General features: G+C 49.2%; 1 protein-coding gene across 1 annotated transcript in view; it reads right to left on the bottom strand.

Annotated features, from left to right (window-relative positions):
• GIPC3 (GIPC PDZ domain containing family member 3) overlaps positions 1–23,824 on the bottom strand; it is a 45,250-nt gene that overhangs the window by 6,569 nt on the left and 14,857 nt on the right. The window contains exon 5 of the mRNA XM_066574952.1: positions 21,873–21,954. Within this exon, the coding sequence (XP_066431049.1) occupies positions 21,873–21,954 (82 nt within the window). The remainder of the gene's footprint in view (positions 1–21,872; positions 21,955–23,824) is intronic.

The raw sequence follows: 23,824 nt of genomic DNA, 5'->3' as shown, positions 1-23,824 counted from the left end.
TAAGGGTGTCCTGTGTAGTCATGTACGGTCTATATATTAGGACAAGTACTAAGGGTGTCCTGTGTAGTCATGTCTGGTCTATATATTAGGACAAGTACTAAGGGTGTCCTGTGTAGTTATGTCTGGTCTATATATTAGGAAAAGTACTAAGGGTGTCCTGTGTAGTTATGTCTGGTCTATATATTAGGACAAGTACTAAGGGTGCCCTGTGTAGTCATGTCTGGTCCCCTATATATTAGGACAAGTACTAAGGGTGTCCTGTGTAGTCATGTCTGGACTATATATTAGGACAAGCACTAAGGGTGCCCTGTGTAGTTATGTCTGGTCTATATATTAGGACAAGTACTAAGGGTGCCCTGTGTAGTCATGTCTGGTCCCCTATATATTAGGACAAGTACTAAGGGTGTCCTGTGTAGTCATGTCTGGTCCCTATATATTAGGACAAGTACTAAGGGTGCCCTGTGTAGTCATGTCTGGTCCCTATATATTAGGACAAGTACTAAGGGTGTCCTGTGTAGTCATGTCTGGTCCCCTATATATTAGGACAAGTACTAAGGGTGTCCTGTGTAGTCATGTCTGGTCCCTATATATTAGGACAAGTACTAAAGGTGCCCTGTGTAGTCATGTCTGGTCACTATATATTAGGACAAGTACTAAGGATGCCCTGTGTAGTCATGTCTGGTCTATATATTAGGACAAGTACTAAGGATGCCCTGTGTAGTCATCTCTGGTCTATATATTAGGACAAGTACTAAGGGTGCCCTGTGTAGTCATGTCTGGTCTATATATTAGGACAAGTACTAAGGGTGTCCTGTGTAGTCATGTCTGGTCCCTATATATTAGGACAAGTACTAAGGGTGTCCTGTGTAGTCATGTCTGGTCCCTATATATTAGGACAAGTACTAAGGGTGTCCTGTGTAGTTATGTCTGGTCTATATATTAGGAAAAGTACTAAGGGTGTCCTGTGTAGTTATGTCTGGTCTATATATTAGGACAAGTACTAAGGGTGCCCTGTGTAGTCATGTCTGGTCCCCTATATATTAGGACAAGTACTAAGGGTGCCCTGTGTAGTCATGTCTGGTCCCCTATATATTAGGACAAGTACTAAGGGTGCCCTGTGTAGTCATGTCTGGTCTATATATATATATTAGGACAAGTACTAAGGGTGTCCTGTGTAGTTATGTCTGGACTATATATTAGGACAAGCACTAAGGGTGCCCTGTGTAGTCATGTCTGGTCCCCTATATATTAGGACAAGTACTAAGGGTGTCCTGTGTAGTTATGTCTGGACTATATATTAGGACAAGTACTAAGGGTGTCCTGTGTAGTCATGTCTGGTCCCCTATATATTAGGACAAGTACTAAGGGTGTCCTGTGTAGCCATGTCTGGACTATATTAGGACAAGCACTAAGGGTGCCCTGTGTAGTTATGTCTGGTCTATATATTAGGACAAGTACTAAGGGTGCCCTGTGTAGTCATGTCTGGTCCCCTATATATTAGGACAAGTACTAAGGGTGTCCTGTGTAGTCATGTCTGGTCCCTATATATTAGGACAAGTACTAAGGGTGCCCTGTGTAGTCATGTCTGGTCCCTATATATTAGGACAAGTACTAAGGGTGCCCTGTGTAGTCATGTCTGGTCCCCTATATATTAGGACAAGTACTAAGGGTCTCCTGTGTAGTCATGTCTGGTCTATATATTAGGACAAGTACTAAGGGTGCCCTGTGTAGTCATGTCTGGTCTATATATTAGGACAAGTACTAAGAGTGTCCTGTGTAGTCATATCTGGTCCCTATATATTAGGACACAAACTAAGGGTGTCCTGTGTAGTCATGTCTGGTCCCCTATACATTAGGACAAGCACTAAGAGTGCCCTGTGTAGTCATGTCTGGTCCCCTATATATTAGGACACGTACTAAGGGTGTCCTGTGTAGTCATGTCTGGTCCCCTATATATTAGGACAAGTACTAAGGGTGCCCTGTGTAGTCATGTCTGGTCTATATATTAGGACAAGTACTAAGGGTGCCCTGTGTAGCCATGTCTGGTCCCTATATATTAGGACAAGTACTAAGGGTGCCCTGTGTAGCCATGTCTGGTCCCTATATATTAGGACAAGTACTAAGGGTGCCCTGTGTAGTCATGTCTGCTCTCCTAGATATTAGGACTAGTACTAAGGGTACCCTGTTTAGTCTTGTCTGGTCCCTACATATTAGGAAAAGTACAAGTGATATATTATACATAGTTATTAGAGCGCCTCCTTGTTACAGTCCTGGGTATAATAGATGATGGAGAGATCTCTGTACTGACCACTGATATATCTGTACATAGTTATTAGAGCGCCCCCTTGTTACAGTCCTGGGTATAATAGATGATGGGAGAGATCTCTGTACTGACCCCTGATATATTATACATAGTTATTAGAGCGCCCCCTTGTTACAGTCTTGGGTATAATAGATGATGGGAGCGATATCTGTACTGACCCCAGATATATCTATACATAGTTATTAGAGCGCCCCCTTGTTACAGTCCTGGGTATAATAGATGATGGGAGAGATCTCTGTACTGACCCCTGATATATCTATACATAGTTATTAGAGCGCCCCCTTGTTACAGTCCTGGGTATAATAGATGATGGGAGAGATCTCTGTACTGACCCCTGATATATTATACATAGTTATTAGAGCGCTCCCTTGTTACAGTCCTGGGTATAATAGATGATGGGAGAGATCTTTGTACTGATGCCTGATACATCTATACATAATAATAATAATCTTTATTTCTCTTATTTTCTGAGTCGGCATGATTCCAGCGATACCAAGTTTATACAGTTTATTTTATATTTTGTTCTTCTTTAAAACATTTTTTTTCCTTATAGGTTTGCTTTAAGCAGACTGCCCATCAAGCCGCCCCCGTGGGGTGGACTGCTAGACTGCCTGTCAGATTGCAGTATGATGTACTGCTAAACCATTACGTCATACTGCAGGAGCGATCAAAGCATCGCTGGTTGTGGTCCCCCAGGGGGACTAAAAAAAAAGTAAAAAAGATCAATAATGTTTTATTCATTGTAAAAAAGTAATAAGTTTATATCCCCCCCCCCCCTTTTTCCATATCTAAATCATAAAAGTAAAATACATATTTGGTATCGCCGTATCTGTAAAGACGGATCTATCGAAGTAGCGCATTATTTACTGTGCATGCTGAACGTAGTCCGAAAAAAAGAATAAAGAACGCCAGAAACTCACTTTTTCAGTCACCCTGTTTCCCAGAAAAAATACAATAAAAATGTGATCAAAAAGTTGTATGTATTCCCAATTGGTATTAACGTAAACTACAGGACATCCCGCAAAAAATGAGCCATCGCACAACTACGTCGACGGAAAAAGAAAAAAGATGGCGGCAGAAAATAATTTTTAAAAAAGTTTGGAATCGTTGTAATCGTACTGACCCAAAGAATAACGTTATCAGGTCATTTTGTTGCAGTGTGTACACCGTAGAAACAAGGCGCACTGAAAGATGGCGGAATGTGGTTTTTTTTTTTCATTTTACTCCATTTAGAATTTTTTTAAAGTTTTTCAGTACATTATATGGTACTTTAAAGGGATTCTGTTAGAAAAAAATTCATACTCACCTGTGCCTTACGGGTCGGTCAGCGGGAGGCTGCTGCTCTTCTTCTTTTCCTCCGGCTGCTGTCCAATTGCAGGGCAGAAGCTGGCAAAGTTCCAGCTTATGCACCTGCTCCGACCATGCTGTGTGGCAGTTTCTGCCGCCCGGGTAAGTGGTCGCCGCGCCACAAGTGATGCGTCGCCCACTGATTGGCCTGGCCGCATCTAACCTCTGCCAATCTTGGAGAGTCGACGGAGAGTGGGCATGCGTCCCTCTTCCCAGCGTGTTTGCACACTCGCCATGGACTCTCCGAGTACGGCAGAGGATAGACACGGCCAGGTCGATGACAGCGCAGGAGCTGCTGGAGCCGACCCCTCACACGCCAGGTAAACAGCGGAGGGAAAACAACAATGAGATTAGGGGAGGTAGCTCTGTTTTTTCACAGGTTACACTCTACAGGGATGCAGGTGAGTAGACATTGTTTTATTTTACTGACAGAACCCCTTTAAATAGCACAATTGGGAGGAGAGAGGAAGGGTGGGAATTTGGCGATATGATGAAACAGGGGAAGAAGAGGCGGGAGGGTCAGGAAGTAGAACACAGTAATATTAGGCTAATCCTGTTTGTACCAGAACACCAACGTATTAAGGCAATGTTTGTTTGTTTGTTAGGATGTACACGCGATTGGACATATAAGATCCCCCTGCGAGGGGTAAGAAGCAGCACAACAGTTTGTTATAAAATAACTTTCTAAAATCATCAATAAAATTATTTTGAAACTAAAAAGCACCATTAAAAACTACAACTCGTCCGGCAAACAACGAGCCCTCATGCAGCGACGGCGATGGATAAATAAAGGAGCTACGATTTTTTAAAAGGGGGAGGATAAAACAAAATTGGAAAAAAAAAACAAAAAGGGGCCGTGTCATTAAGGGGTTAAATAGTGTACTCACTTCCTTCTCTGGGTCATTACGACGCAGGGATAACACACGGGTGATTTTGTTTTACATTTCTTTTTATATAAAGAGAGAAAGGTATTTACATTTTTATTTTTTTTACCTTTTTTTATACTTTATCTTTAAAATTTTTGTCCCTTTAGGGGACTTGCATAATACTTTTTTAAATTTTTTTTTAATACTCTGCTATGCTAAGGCATAGCAGGGTATTATACAGGCTATGACGCTCAGACAGTCTGAGCATCTTAGCCTAATTTAGCTGGCAGACCCGGAGGCTATATTCAAGCCTCCGGGTGCCACAGAGACCCATCAGGACCCCCTGATCACATTGCAGGGAATCCGATGGTGACAGAGGGAGCCCCCTCCCTCTGACAGCCCTTTACATGCTGTGATCGCACAGAAAGTGTCATGTAAAGGATTAAACAGCGGAGATCTGAGCTTTTCTCTGTTCTCCGCTGTAAGAGCTGGTGCCTAGCTATCATCTATCAGCTGATCACCAGCTCTCCCTGCCACAGGGACCATCGGCCGGCTCTGAGCCTCCTCCCTCTGTCAGCCCTTTACATGCTGCGATTTCATAGACCGCGGCATGTAAAGGGTTAAACAGTGGACATCGGAGGTTTTCCCCATTCTCCGCTGTAAGAACTATGGGCAGTGGAGCTCGTCCCAGAAAATTTCTGGGCGTGCCACTGAAGGGGTTAATTAAAATATTTAAAGTACAATTTAAATGTAATCCAAGAAGAAATAAGTGAAATGAAGGATCACCCGACTATAATGCCATGGAAACGAAGATGAAAGACAATCGAGCTAAATTAGAAAGCACTATAATGGATATAAGAAATGTAAGGTGTGATGGAGATCAGAGGGATGGTGCCAATAATTGGGTTTATGAAGTTAACACGGATCGCCGAGACAAGAAACCAAAAGGAAAAGATCAAGTGTGGAGCGTTCCAGAAAATATCGCCAAAGCAGATATAAGAAGAGGCCTTCAAAAAACGATCTCGAGGAGGCGACAAAGAGACAAAGTTATCCCAGCCGATCACGACATCTTACCTCCCCTGACGCGCCCCATAATAACGGCCTCGGGTCGTGGAGTGGTGGACAGAGCCCTTCCACACTCGCTTCCTAGAAGACCCGGCCATTTAGCAAAGATGTCGTCATGCAATTAAAAACTAGATTAGCTGAACACGTCAGAGAGATTCATGATAAGAATGTGAGCGGCTGCGGAGCGGGGAAGCATCATGACGGGGGGCCGGACACCGTCACATCCAAGGGGTAGAGTCTGCCTGGGCACCAAAAACAGGAGGCCATATACAGGAAGAACTGCTCAACAGGGGGGCTTATTGGATATACACAAGAAGCCCCAGGGGCCCGAGTCACAGAACTGACCTCATGTATATATATGTCAGATACAAATAATACGGGACAGCCAGAATAGGGACCTTTTGGGTGGTTTTTGTATTTGCGATTAGATTTTGTGTGCATGAAAGAGTAAGGGGGGAAAAAAGGAGATTTTTTTTAATATACGTTTTTTATTATTTCTTCCTGTGTTTTTTGTATGTAGAGAATCATTATGTTATGCGACATATATGGCCCGTGCATGAGATATCTTGTGACATATGGCTTGTGTTATGGAAGCGATACCTGTGAGAGCCTCGATATGTGATCGGCAGGAAGCATTCACGCGGACACTTGTGGTCTTTAGGCCACGATATCCATGCGATCTCTGTGTGTGGGAAACAACTCTGCTGCACTCGTATGACCAATCTGTGACTCGTATGACCAATCTGTGACCGGTATGCAATCATGTTGCAGGGTTTTGTGTGATATTCACGAGGATGTGCGTGATCCCCTGCGGTGCGATATCGTTGCGGTGTTTATGTGAACGTGCGTGCTCTGCAGCTGAGACTTATCTGGTTTGAGCCGTGGACATATATATCATACACATATAATAAGCCAGAGCAGAGTGTTTATAGCCCTTATGCACTGAAATCTGAAACTAATGTGTGTCTATACGGTGCAGGAGCGGGGTGGAAGTAGAAGGTGTTTGCATACTTAATGGGGGACTGGCACTTGGTGTTTAAAGCTCTTAAGTCTGCATCGGTGATCGTGCTGTTAAGATGTGAGAAAGGCCATTTTTCGGCCGAAACGCGTCTAGCAGTTTTATCTGTTTCCCACCAAAGTCACACTTATGACACAGTACAGTAATGCCAGCCACACACACACACTCACACACACACACACACTCACACTCAGCCCGCACGCTCACTTCGAAATGGATTGTAATAGCACCTAGCTTTAGCTCTTCTGTTGCTCCTCTGATTATTTTTAAGAACTGTGTAGTGACGGCTCTGCGCCAATCCAATGGAACAGACCTCAAGGTGGTGCCAAAATTCAAAAAGGGTCAAAAAGTGAACCTGTAAACTACAGGCCGGTAAGTCTAACTTCTATTGTGGCTAACATGTTTGAGGGGTTTCTGAGAGATGCCATCCTGGACGACCTGAAGGACAATGGCCGTATAACTCTGTATCAGCACGGGTTTATGAGGGATCACTGCTGTCAAACCGATCTGTTCAGCTTCTACGAGGAGGTAAGTTGTAGACTGGATCGGGGAGTCACCAGATCTTGTGTATCTGGACGCTCTAAAGTGTTTGGCTCTTGGCCAGCCACATAAAAGGTTGGTATATAAGATGAGAATGCTCGGTCTGGGCGAGAATGTATGTAAATAACTGGTGGCTCCGTGATAGAAAGCAGAGGGGGGTTACAAAAGGTACATGCTCCGATCGGGCCCTATTTTTAACTTATTAATGACCAGGTAGAAGAATTTCTCAGTAAAATATCGATATTTGCAGACGATACAAAATTATGCAAAGTAATTACCACAATATAACATGCGATGTGATTTAATATGTTATAATCATTACCAACTAGAAAAGGGTCATTGACTCTTGATTCTGCCTTTGAATAAACATTGGGGGGGGTAATAGGATGAACTGGATGGACATAGGGCTTTTTTTGGCCCAACATTATACTATATATATATATATATATACACACACACATATACACAGCGGTGCCTTGGGTTAAGAGTTTAATACGCTCCGTGATGGCGCTCTTAACCCAAAACACTCGTAAGTTAAATCAATGTTCCCCATTGACATAAATGGAAAAGCCATTAATCGGATTCAGAACGCAAAGCTCTCCCACGGATTTTAATGGGGATGGCGTTGTCCCATTGAAAACAATAGGACACCGACACCCCCACAGTGATTTTCGGGGAAGGGCTTTAAATATAAGCCATTCCCTAAAAATCATCCCTAGCTGTAGTAAAAAAAATTAAAAAAATATATCCTCACCTGTCTGCCGGGCCCTTGGTGCGTCTGCTTGTTCTCCCTGCACTACTCTGAAGCTTTTCAGTCAGCGGGGATTAAAAATGCAGAGAGAACAAGCGGCGGCTAGACACGCCTGAGCCCCAGCAGCGGCGGACAGGTGAGTATATATTTTTTACTACAGCTAGGGATAATTTAAAGCCCTTCCCCGAAAATCACTGCAGGGGTTGCCGGCAGGTCATTGCTTTCAATGGGGCCACCGGCAGCAGCAGCCCACCCCCCCCCCCCCCCGCCCCTCACCCCGATTGAGAGCAAGGCTCTTAACCCAAGTCTTTGCTCTTAAATCAGAGCAAAATTCAGGAGAGAGTCTGCTCTCAAGTCAAAAAGCTTGTAAGCAGAGGCACTCTTAACCCAAGGTATCACTGTATATAGATGAAAGCCCTCACTGACTGACTGACTCGCCACTAATTCTCTAACTTCCCAATGTTGTACAAACTTTGACACGACCATTCTTTAGGTCCCAAATAGAAAGAGAAAAGGGGTTGCAACTTGATTATTCAATTCTAAGTGCAAAAGTAAGTGACCGCCTCTATATTATGTACCCCATTTAATTCTCTTACTTCCCGGTGTCGTACAAATTTGGCACAACCATTCTTTAGGTCATAAATAGGAAAAGTAAAGTGGTCACAACTTGATTATTCAATGCTAAGTGCAAAAGTAAGTGACTTGCTATTGTAAAGCGCACAATTATGGAATTGAATTGCAAGTTCCGTGAGCAGAGGAAAAATCGCAGCATGTTCTATTTCAATGCGGATTCCACACAGATGGCTTTCATTGAGGTTAATAGAAGTCGTCCGACCTGTGGCCCTAATGCAATTGACACTGCGGAGAGGTCACGAATTCTGCGTCATCGCCTAGCAGCAGCGCAGGGGGTAAGGGGATTTTAAAGAAAATCTGTACTGCGCATGTCCGACGGTGAGCCATCCGGACCACCCATATACAGATTAGTTACAGGTCTGCATGGGCGCCATCCGGACCATCCATATGCAGATTAGTTACAGTTTGCTTGGGTGCCAGTTGGGTACAGGGGTGGATTCCGCTGTGGGCTCCTGCATGCGGAATATGATCCATTTGTATGCAGGAAATTCATTGCACAAGAATATTACCATACTACCAGCTACTGAACCATGTAGGCAGCTATGGCTCATTCACAGCGGGTATCTAGTTTTGGTCCATGAATGCATCGAATCTCTGACTATTCAATAAATATTGTGGTATTGTGCACAAAATACATCTTGTTATTTGTATATCGCCAACTTATTCCGCAGTGATTGCAGGTAATTTATTACCCCCCATCAAGCTGGGTGCTTATTTTACCGACCTCAGAAGAATGAAAGGCTGAGTCAACCTTGAGCCGGCTACCTAAACCTTGCAGGGATTGAACCTGTAACCTTCAGGTCGTAAGCGAGAGCTTAGGACTGCATATCTGCTGCGTTAACACTTTGCGCCACATGAGGCTCACAAAAAATATGAAGCAGTTCCTTAGATTTTTTTTGCAAATACGCAGTGAATACGCATGTACCATAAGATACACCACATATTTGTGCCATCCTATTGACTTCAATGGGATAGTTTGGTCTGGAATACAAACCAAGACAGGATATGCTGAGATTTTTTTCACACGTGTCAAAAACACAGGTCTGAATGCCACAATGCAAATCAATGGGGATTCAGTGCTCCATACCGGATGTGTAAAAAATGAGCACGTAATATGGAGCGTAAATACGCCTGTGCGAACGAGCCCTTCGTTAAACCACTGACGACGCATTGGTAAAGAGACACAGCTCTGCTTCTTGGGCCCACCAACCGCTCCACCATCTCTACAGGACATAAGACCCGCTGCTCATTGGTGGACAGTGCCTCTAATAAGGACCGCACGAGAACCATGACGAGGGGATGGTAGAGTCTGCTCCCCTTGGACTATCCTCCCCCAATTTATCCCACAACCCCCCCCCCCCATGTTAAATAAAGATATAATTCAATGATTTAGATTAAACTGGCCACAGCAGCCACTTCGTTAACAAATAAGCACATGTAACAAATGATTAAATCTTGAACTAAATCTACACCAATAAGGAGGAGGTCCTTGGAGCTACAGACTCGGGCGCCCAGAAACATATTTAACAAAAGCTAATGCTTTACCCACAGCCGACAGCCGACTGGCTTTGGGGCATCACCGGCCACGAAGATGGCTACCTTCATTAAACACATTATTCAGGACTCAACCCCTTGCAAATTCCAAATGCACCAGACCAATCACAACCGCTCCATGGATTAAGGGGACTAAACACCTGATGGAATCCCCTTTCACCAGTTTACAGCCCAATCCAAGGAGGCTCCACCCGCTATATAGCTGCCATGACACCATCTGCCAGAAGCCAAGTAAGGATCCCAATCCAATCATCTTAAACCGCCCCAATGAGTCCCTGGCCCTACACTGAACTGCCAACAAGGGAAGAGGAGGAATGAAGGGGGGCCTGATACTTGTCCCCTCAATGCTCCTCCTCTCTTTTTACTTAACCCCTTCACTACTTGTACCTTCCCCCAAACCCTGTTATACTGACCCCCCCCAACCGGTAGTGAACATATGTAACCTCTGCCAGAAAGGAGTGGGATTCTGCAGTGTGTGATAAAAGTCTGCCATCCCTTCCCTGGACACCATCACAAATCTTCTCTGCTGCCTGCTAGTTCCCTCCTTCCTGCACCTCTGCTGCCCTATTAAATACCTTCGTTTCTGCACTATACTGATGGAACAGCCAGATGGAGACCAGAAGCAAATCTGTTGGCTCCTTTCTGACTCTGGAACCCAATGGACACTGTTAGCGTGTACATCAGGAGCTTCAGAACCAAAGTTGTGAATAACGTGTTAGTACGCATAGGATGAAGAATAGCAAAATTAGTGATTACTGGTCACATCAGAAGCCGCTAAACTACTTACTGTTGTGATTGTAGTCTATTAGTAATAATGCTTTGTGGATTTGATGCTACTCACAATAGACCATCTCCAGCAACCAACTGTTGATAAAGCAAAGGCTGACAGCATTGAACAACAGCTTAATGACTCTCATAGAATAGTAGAGTTGGAAGCGACCTCCGGGGTCATCGGGTCCTCTGGGGTCATGGGGACCACCGGGGTCATCGGATTCAACCCCCTGCTCAGTTCAGGATTTGTTCCACTCATTGATCCCCCTCACTGTCTAATATCTAATCTGTGTCTCCTCCCTTTCAGTTTCATCCCATTGCTTCTAGTCTTTCCTTGCACAGATGAGAATAGGGCTGATCCCTCTGCACTGTGACAGCCCTTCAGATATTTGTAGGCCGCTATTAAGTCTCCTCTCAGCCTTCTCTTCTGCTAAACATTCCCAGATCCTTTAACCGTTCCTCATAGGACATGATTTGCAGACCGCTCACCATCTTGGTATTTCTTCTCAGAAGTTGCTCCAGTTTGTTCATAAAACCTATTGCAAAAATGCTTCGAATCAACTATTGTGTACATTAAAAGAAAAAAAATAGTGCAGGTGCTCCTCAAACTATGGACTGGAGAAGGCCAAGCACAGAGTGGAGGATAGTGGAGACCGTGAACGGGACTAAGCAATGAATAGTCACATGGCAGAAATAAGAGAGACTAATGCTAGAAATGTGACCAATAACGATGGCCAACTGGAAGTAACAATGTCTGAGGAATAACTGAGACCTGGTTGGATGTAAGGTTTGACGGGGCGATGACCTTACTGGGTTACAGTCTATTCAGAAGGGATCATAAAACCAGAAAGAGGGAGGGTCTTGTCTTTATGTAAAATCCTGTTTACAGCCTACATTACGGGAAGATATATGTGAGGGAGAAGAACATGTGGAGTCTGCATGGGTGGAAATACATGGAGGGAAAACCAACAATAACCTTCTCATAGAGGTTCTCTATAGACACCAGATATAACAGAAGCCACTGGAAATCTATTGTTGAAGCAAATAGATGAAGCAGCAAATCACATTGAGGTAATTACTATGGGGGCACTATCGGATATAAACTGGGGAGCCGAAACCTGCGAATCTCATGAAGATAACAAGTTTCTGACAAATTACAAAAGATAATTACCTTCCCCAACTTGTACAGGACCTGACTAGAGGGACGGCCATTGTGGACTTAATATCAGCCAACAGACCTGACAGAATAACGTGGGTGCAGACGGGGGGCACCTGGGAAATAGTGACCAGAATATAATACATTTCAACTTGTCCTTCAAGAGAGAGTTTTATAGGGGGAACTACAGAAATACTAAACTTCAGGAAGACCTAGTTCCATCAGCTCAGAAATCCCTTTACCTTACTGACTGGGACAATGTCCTCAAAAATAACAGTACAGACAAATGGAAAACATTTAAAAACATCCTAATTACTTAATGTGAGCGGATCATACCTTACAGGGATAAAAGGGTTAATAATAGGAGGAAACCAATGTGGCTCAATAAGGGGTATAGAGGGTCTGTGTCCCCGAAACATGTCAACGCGCTGCTTCTTAATAAAGAGGCATCTGCTTCCTCACTAGTCTAGATTGTAATTTATTTAATGTGTTGAACAGTATTTTTGTTTTTCCTCTCTATGTTCCCTCGTGAAGGCCTCTTCATGGTGTTGACCATGTGGTCCCCAGACCAATCTCCAGCTATCCCTGCATCTGAGACTCAAGACTCATCACTGAAGAGGATAGGCTTCCATTCCAGCCTCCAATTGGCATCTTGGGGTGACATAATGTCAATGGATCAACTGAGGTTGGACGCCTGGCTTGTAGACCAATGTTGTGCAAGCGTCTTCTGACAATTTGTGTAGACACCCTAGGCTTAGCATGTGACGTCCAATTTCGCATACAGTACAGAATAGTTCACTGCACGCCATTCTTCTAATCTGATGATCAGTCGGGGCAGAGGCTCGCCTCTGTGTACCTCTTGCTGCCATTCAAGTCCATCATTTTTCTCCCAACCACTCGGACATGTAACATTGAACAGTGATGACATCTTGGCCTACACACGTAGCGATCCGCCCGGACGATAAACCAAGGCCTCTAAGTTCCAGGATTCTGTCCCTTTCAGTTGGCCACAAGTGGCGATAACTGACACATCAACGAACAGGAGGCGCTGCACAACAATACCACAAGACTTTATCCAATTTTTGAGGTTTCATGTGGCTGAAAAAAAATTTGCTTTTGATCTGGCTTTTATACTATTGAAGACCCTCCCACATGACACAAATTTGAATATTTGCATATTTTAGCGACACCTACTTCCCTAATTTGCATAACCTTACAACTTGTCTTTCTCAGTGTTGCAATTTCAATGTTTAGGAATGTACATGTCAGTCACTGATGACTTCAGAAGGTGATTAATCTGATTGCCAAAATGGAGTCAAGAAGGAATCATTTTTCCTAAAATAAGGATAATTGGCCTCTACCTCATTGGGGGGGAGGGAGTGTTGCTTTCTGCTCGATGGTTACATGCTCCGCCCCCGATCACATGACGGTGGTATCATCAAAGGTACTGTAAATTCATGGCTGCTGTCCAGCTAAGTGTTCGTTAGTATTCCATAACAACTGAGAGCGATGTGCATGTGCACGCAGGAGAGTTGTGCGTGCAAACGGGACATGCATATAGCAGAGCTGTGCGTGTGTGGCATGCATTAGTAGAGCTGTGCGCGCGTGTGTGAAGTGCATGTAGCAGAGCTCTGCGTGTGTGACGTGCATGTAGCAGAGCTGTGCGTGTGTGACGTGCATGTAGCAGAGCGGTGCATGTGTGACGTGCATGTAGCAGAGCGGTGCGTGTGTGACGTGCATGTAGCAGAGCTGTGCGTGTGTGACGTGCATGTAGCAGAGCTGTGCGTGTGTGACGTGCATGTAGCAGAGCTGTGCGTGTGTGACGTGCATGTAGCAGAGCTGTGTGTTACGTGCATGTAGCAGAGCCGTGTGTGTGGCGTGCATGTAGCAGAGCTGTGTGTGTGTGTGTGACGTGCATGTAGCAGAGCTGTGTGTGTGTGTGTGTGACGTGCATGTAGCACAGCTATCTATCAAACACCCCAGAGGCACAATGACAGTGTCATCATCACAGATCCTAAACCCGCAAGTTCTAGAACAGCAGCCAAATGCTTACAACTCCAATCCCTTTCACTATATTGCATTTGTAAGTGGCGCATTGCGCCACCAGAAACACTGCTGCTATAATTTTCTAATAATTACTAGTTTATGTAAAAATAAAGATAGAGAGAGAAAGAAAAGGTGATCTATAAAGACAGAGATAAAGAGTAAGGCAGAAGGGCAAAGCATAGCGGACAGAAGTGGTCCCTGCACTTTTCTGTAATCTCAGAAAGAGAATCGTTGCAGATATGTTGCCTGTTTGGATAATGATATGTCTGATACTTTACATTATTTATTGAAGATCTACCAAATAAATTGTACATATTTTTCACTTTCATCCCGACTCCTGGGGTTCCCTTCCCATCACCACAACATCAGCACTGAGGTACACCACCACCCGCCCGGGGAAGGGACTACATTACCCGTTTGATTTTTTACCTTTACCTATTATTTTGCCTGGAACAGGTTTTGGCCTATATACAGGCTGGCATTACCACCATACCCTGCCGACTGACGGGCAGCACCAAAATGTCAAACTAGGTTTATTATTCTACAGCTGTCAGCAGCCGCTGTGTGAGGAGGGCAGTGGAGCTGCTGCCATTACTACCGACAATGCCTCGCACCCCGGTGTGCTTACCGCATAAGCAGTTCAGAAAGGCTTGAGGGACGACCAAAACATTGGATGCAATGAAAGAGCAGCAAAACTACTTTATCTCTTTATGCAAAAGGTGTGAGAGCGCCGTCACTCTACATGAGGCGGGCGGGGAGAGGCGCTCTAGTTTATTCCTAATGGTGCAGAATAGTGGGGGCACTGCACACACCTATCCAGGGTCATGCTGCTTGTGGTTCTGGCAGCATGAACCTGGTGACAGCTTCCCTTTTAAGGCTGGATTACCCCTCTAAGTGCCTTAAGTCCCCCTGTGCCCCCCACTAGTATTTGTCGACCACTTTGCCATGACCTGCACCACAGTCACCACTTGTCCTCCCTTCTGGTGTCATCCTGTATACAGGAAATTGTTGACACCCCTTTTCCCTACTTCAGGCAGTGGACCAAGAGACTTACAGAACATCTCTGAGGCGGCCACAGCAGGCCATACACGCACATCACATAAGCCGGGATCACTTCCCTCCAAATCAAAGCACTCATTGCTGCATTTATTAACCCCCTTCCCCCTTGTTGATCCAGAGAAAGGCTAAAAACCCCAATGAGACAGAATTAGCCACACAATTAGCCAAATTCCATCCCGACTCCATAATGGCAGCCAGAATAATCCCTGGACCAACCTCTGATAGTTCCTACCTGACTGCAAGACCCGGATCACCAACCCTGCTGTCACCTAATGTCTATATCCAGTAATATCCTTCCGCTCTAGAAAGACATCTAGTCCCTCTTAAACTCCCCTATGGATTTTGCCATCACCACATCCTCAGGCAGAGAGTTCCACAGTCTCACTGCTCTTACAGTAAAGAACCCCCTTCTGTGTTGGTGATGAAACCTGCTTTCTTCTAGACGTAGCGGATGCCCTCTCGTTACCGTCACAGTCCTGGGTATAAACAGATCCTGGCAGAGATCCTTGTATCGTCCCCTCATGTACTTATACATAGTTATTTGGTCGCCCCTTAGCCGTCTGTTTTCCGGGGTGAATAATCCCAGTTTTGGTGCCTCTCTGGGTATTCCAGTCCCTTCATTCCATGTATTAGTTTAGTTGCCCTTCTTTGTACCCCTCCAGCACTGTAACATCCTTCCTGAGCCCCGGTGACCAGATGTAGTTAAGTTTAATACAATATTGATAACTTGCTGCAACAAGTTAACGTGGCAAAAGCCATTGAAAAGCCATTGAAAAGTTATTGAAAGGCCAAGAACCAGTTCTATGCCGCAGTTAATGTAAGACGTCTTATGGGTTTACATCAACAATTACCAAACCAATATTCTTCAAAGGTTCACAAATATTACAACAGCCCCAAAAACTGAACCCCAACTGTGGGTAATTAACCCCTAGAGGTCGCACATGGCAGCTGGTGACCGAGGGGAGCATGCACGTCCCCTGCTTCTTGATTTCCTAATCCTAGGGCTGTCTAGAGCCGGACAGACAGGATACAGATATCAGCCCCCACATAATGTAGCATAGTTCATTCTCTTCATTGTCTTCGCTCTCATTCTGTTTTGTGATGTCATATATTTCTGTGGCGATAATAATCCTGCACATATATCTATATACGTACATCCACACACACACATACATACTATAATCCATGCACACATACAGCCCGCCAATATCTGACAGAGGAGTCGCATGTCGGACCAGCGCTGCCGCTGCATGCTGGGGATCCGCTGCAGAAAATCCTCAGCGAATGCAGAGAATCGCCAGTAACTGTTTTTCCAGATTTAGGTGTGAACACACTGCAGATTTGCCACAGATTTCAGCCTTTAAATAGACCACAGGAGCGATGTGTAATGGCTGTGCAGTACGGGCGGCTTCAGACCAGCGTGTATGCGCAAAATATGCTGTCCTTTTTGTGCGCACAATTTGCTTACGTGGAAAAAAGTGCAGCATGCTCCATGAGACTATGGGGTGTGCGAATGGGCACATATGTACGGGTCTGCGCAAAACACTGCGTATACCCGCAAACACCGGCCTAATTTGGCTTAATAGCCATGTAGAATCAGGGCAGTGATTCCCCGTCCCACAGTAACGAGCGGCGCCTGCACCCGCCCACGCACGAATAACACCTCTTCACGGTGTAAATGCGTTACATAAGGGCGAGCGGTTCTGCGCATTTGCTCATCTGAAGCCGCACTAAACAACGGACATGCTGCAGGGCTCGGGGATGTTACTGAATATCCGCAGATAATTCGCAGCGCACTACAGGAGCAGCACAGCCAATGGGATCAGTAGAGGAAACTGCCGGGCGGGCGGATCTTTATCCACGGGACATCAATGTATGCTGCAGGTAGTCGGATCTCATCTGTGTACATGAGGGGTGACATCCTCATCCGCACCAAACCTGGCAGAATACTTGCTGTGTGTAAATGTAGCGCTAAGAGCCGAGCGCCACGTCCGCCTTTACAGAGCCGTGCTGCATCCACCTTCACAGGGCGGTGCCACATCCGCCTTCACAGAGCGGCGCCGCGTCCGTCTTCACAGAGCCGTGCTGCATCCACCTTCACAGGGCGGCGCCGCCACCGCATTCACAGAGCGGCGCCACGTCCGCCTTCACAGGGCAGCGCAACATCCGCCTTCACAGAGCGGCGCCGCGACCGCATTCACAGAGCAGCGCCACATCCGCCTTCAGAGAGCGGCGCCACATCCGCCTTCACAGAGCCGTGCTGCATCCGCCTTCACAGAGCGGCGCCGCAACCGCCTTCAGAGAGCGGCGCCACATCTGCCCTCACAGAGCGGCGCCACATCCGCCTTCAGAGAGCGGCGCCACATCCGCCTTCAGAGAGCGGCGCCACGCCTGCCTTCAGAGAGCGGCGCCACATCCGCCTTCAGAGAGCGGCGCCACATCCGCCTTCACAGAGCGGCGCCACATCCGCCTTCACAGAGCGGCGCCACATCCGCCTTCACAGAGCGGCGCCGCGACCGCATTCACAGAGCAGTGCCGCGACCGCATTCACAGAGCAGAGCCACATCCGCCTTCACAGAGCGGCGCCACATCCGACTTCAGAGAGCGGCGCCACATCTGCCTTCAGAGAGCGGCGCCACATCCGCCTTCACAGAGCAGCGCCACATCCGCCTTCACAGAGCAGCGCCACATCCGCCTTCACAGAGCGGCGCCGCGACCGCATTCACAGAGCAGCGCCACATCCGCCTTCAGAGAGCCGCGCCACATCCGCCTTCACAGAGCCGCGCCACATCCGCCTTCACAGAGCCGCGCCACATCCGCCTTCACAGAGCGGTGCCGCATCCGCCTTCACAGAGCGGTGCCGCATCCGCCTTCACAGACACGCCTGCCTTCACAGAGCCGCGCCACATCCGCCTTCACAGAGCGGTGCCGCATCCGCCTTCACAGAGCGGCGCCACATCTGCCTCCACAGAGCAGCGCCACATCCGCCTTCACAGAGCAGCGCCACGCCTGCCTTTACAAAGCGGCGCCACATCCGCCTTCAGAGAGCGGCGCCGCGTCCGCCTTCAGAGAGCGGCGCCGCGTCCGCCTTCACAGAACAGCGCCACGTCCGCCTTCACAGAACAGCGCCACGTCCACCTTCACAGGGCAGCGCCACGTTCGCCTTCACAGGGCAGCGCCACGTCCGCCTTCACAGGGCAGCGCCATGTCCGCCTTCACAGGGCCACGCCATGTCCGCCTTCACAGGGCCGCGCCATGTCCGCCTTCACAGGGCCGCGCCATGTCCGCCTTCACAGAGCAGCGCCACATCCGCCTTCACAGAGCGGCGCCACATCCGCCTTCACAGAGCGGCGCCGCGACCGCATTCACAGAGCAGCGCCACATCCGCCTTCAGAGAGCCGCGCCACATCCGCCTTCACAGAGCCGCGCCACATCCGCCTTCACAGAGCCGCGCCGCATCCGCCTTCACAGAGCGGTGCCGCATCCGCCTTCACAGAGCGGTGCCGCATCCGCCTTCACAGACACGCCTGCCTTCACAGAGCCGCGCCACATCCGCCTTCACAGAGCAGCGCCACATCTGCCTCCACAGAGCAGCGCCACATCCGCCTTCACAGAGCAGCGCCACGCCTGCCTTTACAAAGCGGCGCCACATCCGCCTTCAGAGAGCGGCGCCGCGTCCGCCTTCAGAGAGCGGCGCCGCATCCGCCTTCAGAGAGCGGCGCCGCATCCGCCTTCAGAGAGCGGCGCCGCATCCGCCTTCAGAGAGCGGCGCCGCGTCCGCCTTCACAGAACAGCGCCACGTCCGCCTTCACAGGGCAGCGCCACGTTCGCCTTCACAGGGCAGCGCCACGTCCGCCTTCACAGGGCAGCGCCATGTCCGCCTTCACAGGGCCACGCCATGTCCGCCTTCACAGGGCCGCGCCATGTCCGCCTTCACAGGGCCGCGCCATGTCCGCCTTCACAGGGCCGCGCCATGTCCGCCTTCATAGGGCCGCGCCATGTCCGCCTTCACAGGGCCGCGCCATATCCGCCTTCACAGGGCCGCGCCATGTCCGCCTTCACAGAGCCGCGTCCGCCTTTACAGAGCCCGCTGCATCCGCCTTCACAGAGCAGCGCCGCGTCTGCCTTCACAGAGCAGCGCCACGTCCGCCTTCACAGAGCAGCGCCACGTCCGCCTTCACAGAGCAGCGCCACGTCCGCCTTCACAGAGCAGCGCCACGTCCGCCTTCACAGAGCAGCGCCACGTCCGCCTTCACAGGGCCGCGCAATGCCGCCTTCACAGGGCCGCGCCAACGCCCGCCTTCACAGGGCCGCGCCAACGTCCGCCTTCACAGGGCCGCGCCATGTCCGCCTTCATAGGGCCGCGCCATGTCCGCCTTCACAGGGCCGCGCCATGTCCGCCTTCACAGGGCCGCGCCGCGTCCGCCTTCACAGAGCCGCGCCGCGTCCGCCTTTACAGAGCCCGCTGCATCCGCCTTCACAGAGCAGCGCCGCGTCTGCCTTCACAGAGCAGCGCCACGTCCGCCTTCACAGAGCAGCGCCACGTCCGCCTTCACAGAGCAGCGCCACGTCCGCCTTCACAGAGCAGCGCCACGTCCGCCTTCACAGAGCAGCGCCACGTCCGCCTTCACAGAGCAGCGCCACGTCCGCCTTCACAGGGCAGCGCCACGTCCGCCTTCACAGGGCCGCGCAATGCCGCCTTCACAGGGCCGCGCCAACGCCCGCCTTCACAGGGCCGCGCCAACGTCCGCCTTCATAGGGCCGCGCCATGTCCGCCTTCATAGGGCCGCGCCATGTCCGCCTTCATAGGGCCGCGCCATGTCCGCCTTCACAGGGCCGCGCCATGTCCGCCTTCACAGGGCCGCGCCGCGTCCGCCTTCACAGAGCCGCGCCGCGTCCGCCTTTACAGAGCCCGCCGCATCCGCCTTCACAGAGCAGCGCCACGTCCGCCTTCCCAGAGCAGCGCCACGTCCGCCTTCACAGAGCAGCGCCACGTCCGCCTTCACAGGGCCGCGCCATGTCCGCCTTCACAGGGCCGCGCCATGTCCGCCTTCACAGGGCCGCGCCATGTCCGCCTTCACAGGGCCGCGCCATGTCCGCCTTCACAGGGCCGCGCCATGTCCGCCTTCATAGGGCTGCGCCATGCCGCCTTCACAGGGCCGCGCCAACGCCCGCCTCCACAGAGCAGCGCCACGTCCGCCTTCACAGAGCAGCGCCACGTCCGCCTTCACAGAGCAGCGCCATGTCCGCCTTCACAGGGAAGCGCAACGTCCGCCTTCACAGGGCAGCGCCACGTCCGCCTTCACAGGGCCGCGCCATGTCCGCCTTCATTGGGGCGTGCCACGTCCGCCTTCACAGAGCCACGCCAACGCCCGCCTTCACAGAGCCGCGCCGCGTCCGCCTTCACAAAGCCGCGCTGCGTCCGCCTTCACAGGGTGGCGCCGTGTCCGCCTTCACAGGGCAGCGCCACGTCCGCCTTCACAGGGCAGCGCCACGTCCGCCTTCACAGGGCAGCGCCACGTCCGCCTTCACAGGGCAGCGCCACGTCCGCCTTCACAGGGCCGCGCCACGTCCGCCTTCACAGGGCCGCGCCACGTCCGCCCTCACAGGGCCGCGCCACGTCCGCCTTCACAGGGCCGCGTGCCACGTCCGCCTTCACAGGGCCGCGCCGCGTCCGTCTGCACAGGGTTTGGGAACGTTAGCACAGAATTTCCAAAGCAATTTATGTTTTAAGACTTTGGCCCCTGCACACGCGCGGAAACTCTGCGGCTGGATTTCCTGCACAATTTCCGCCCGCTGCCATAGGAGTGCATTACATAATACAATCCTATGCAGACAGCCACGATTCGACCGCGTGAAAACTCGCAAGGTTAGCAAATCGCTGCATGTCCTATTTCCGTGTGAATGTCACAGGTAACGCGCCGGCTTCGCTCTGCGGCGGTGCGTCAGCCGGAACATCGCAGTGCAGAGTGAGAAAACGCCAGACGGGTGAGTATAAGCTCCATACCGCGGCACGGGGCGCATCCCGCTGCCAGAATTCTCACCGCAGGCTCCGGCACGGCCGTGTACAGGCAGCCTTTATTTGGGGGGATTGTCCCACATCGGCGCCGTGTCGGGTGGTTTTTTCTGCTGTAGTTTTTAATGGCATCATTTTTTTATTCCTGTAACTTTTTGATCTTTTTCATTCCATTTTTAGAGTAGAACATGCAGAATTTAGCAACTTTTAAAATGGGCGGGTTAAATGGGCTAACCTTTATTGGGGTCATTACCATAACAATCTTGTGGGGAAGTTTGGTCTCTGTGATATTTTTTTTTACATAAAAATGCTAAATGGGGGGGAGGGGGTTGTGTTTTTCCCCTTTGTATTTCCCCTAATTATGCTTTTTTCCCATTATGAGACTTTCCCTTTGATCATTAGCACAATACACAGCAATACTTCATGCATGCATTGTTAGATTGCATCCCAAGGGGCTGATGGAGGACACAGCCAGCCCCCTCCCAGCTTCCTAGATGCTGTGGTTGCACGGAGGGGTTTTAAAGGGTTAAACAGTGAGGATTGGCGCTAACTCCCATCTGCAGGAGGGCAGCTCATCTTCTGGGTGCCGTAGTTCCCGTGCGGCACCATAAATAGGCGCATGCGTTGGAAGATTGCCATTCAGAGTAAGCCGACTGATGGTCACTAATGGGTTAATGACATGTTGGGTAACACTAGTGCTACAATGTAACTCTTTAAGCTCACTTACCAAGCTCCATATCCCGGATTCCCATGTAACTCTCCAGTAAGTCATCCACCTTACACGTCGCCTCTTCTTCCCCGTTACTCGGCTGGAAAGTCAGTAAGACACAAAAAATAGTTATTTTACTTGTTTTTGTAAATCTTCGTAATAAAGCCACCTCCTGATTGGCTGTAACCGCCGCCCATTTACTGCAGATATTAACAATTACACTCAGGAACGGCAGCCATTATTACGGTAGTCGGAGTAGGTCGGCCCCTTACGTCGGGCTTCCAAGTATCACACATGCATATAGTGACGGCAGAACTACATTCATTGTCCAAGACCAGAACTGTATCCACCGCTCTATTGTCTTCTGCAGCTCTTGGCCACTAAGAGTGTTACCACGGGTGTAGTGAAGCATGGAAGGGCGCCGCCCACAGGTTACGGCAACCTGACAAGGGGCTTCCGATGCCCCTGGATGCCCTGCCAGTGCCGCTAATCTACAGAAGGTCACAGACATAAGCAGCGCATCTTCCATGGAGATTTCTCGGCAATCACATGACTGTGATTTCTGCTTCTTGACTAGAGATGAGCGAACGTACTCGGTAAGGGCGATTTCCCAATCGAGCACCGCGATTTTCGAGTACTTCACTACTCGGGTGAAAAGTACTCGGGTGCGCTGTGGGTGAGCGGGGGGTTGCAGAGGGAGAGAGAGGGCTCCCCCCTGTTCCGCGCTGCTACCCCCCACTCCCCTCTGCAACCCCCCGCCCCACAGCGCCCCCGAGTACTTTTCACCCGAGTAGTGAAGTACTCGAAAATCGCGGTGCTCGATTGCGAAATCGCCCTTACCGAGTACGTTCGCTCATCTCTATTGTTGACATGTTACATTTGCATTGTGGTCATGTGACTGCTCATACATCATGCAATGTTATACTCCAGCAGTCAACAAAATGCATGCGCAGTCACATGACACTTCAATAACCAGCATAGTGGGCAGCTGATAAAATAATGAACTGCCCTCCAACAATGTAGAAGCAACCAGCAGGGAACTCAATGGGGAAAAGGAGAGCAGCCGAAGGGACGTCTATCACACAGAGGCCTTAAACCCCCGTTATTTATATAGTACCAACTTATTCCACAGCACTCTCAGCTAATTCATTACCCCCCAGCAAGCTGGATGCTCATTTTACTGACCTCAGAAGGATGGAAGGCTCAGTCAACCTTGAGCCAGTTACCTGAACCAAGTGGGGATTAAACTTGCAACCTTCAGGTCGTGAGCGAGAGCTTAGGACTGCAATTCACTGCTTTAACACTCTGCGCCACACAGGGCTCCTCTCAGCCTCTAAAGGCAAGGTATTGCTGACCAGCAGCACTAACTCAGGCACAAGAGGCCAACCCAAGACTCAGGCTGCACACATCCATCTACAGTATAGAGCAAAACGAAATCTGTGCCATGGCCATTTTATGTCACCTGCTGTGGCCCACCGGATATTCCAACAGGGTGCGCAGGAGGGGACTTTATAAAAAAAGGAGGGTTGGAATGGCTGGAGATCGGAGGGAAGATGCAGACAGGCCAGAGAACACAACTGGAAAGAAATATTCTGAATCTTAAGATATAGGGAAGAATCTGGAGAAACATTGGAGATTGATAGTGGAGGAAAGAGACTGAGTCACTGGAGAAGGATAGCGGCTACTGAGGTCACTCGTGTGGCCAGTGATTGGCTGCAGTGGTCCCACGTCCTGGTGAAGCACAGAGTGCCTGCTGAGCCATTTTCAGTAAATATGCCCTTCTGTGGACAATGAAGTCAGCCGTAGGCATATAAACTGTGAGAACGCGTAGGACTGGCCTGCGATTTGGATAACGAGACTTTCCTGAAGGGCGCCATTACACCAGCGCTGTTAACGCCTTACAATTGTGCTAAATACTGAGCTACCCCTGCAGGTTCAGCCCAGCAATTGTTGGGAAACGTTTACATGCC

Source organism: Eleutherodactylus coqui, chromosome 7 (genome assembly GCF_035609145.1).
Source record: "Eleutherodactylus coqui strain aEleCoq1 chromosome 7, aEleCoq1.hap1, whole genome shotgun sequence".
In the NCBI taxonomy this organism is placed as follows: domain Eukaryota; kingdom Metazoa; phylum Chordata; class Amphibia; order Anura; family Eleutherodactylidae; genus Eleutherodactylus; species Eleutherodactylus coqui.
Note: the sequence above shows the minus strand (reverse complement) of the source record. Positions and strands in the feature narration are given on the sequence as shown.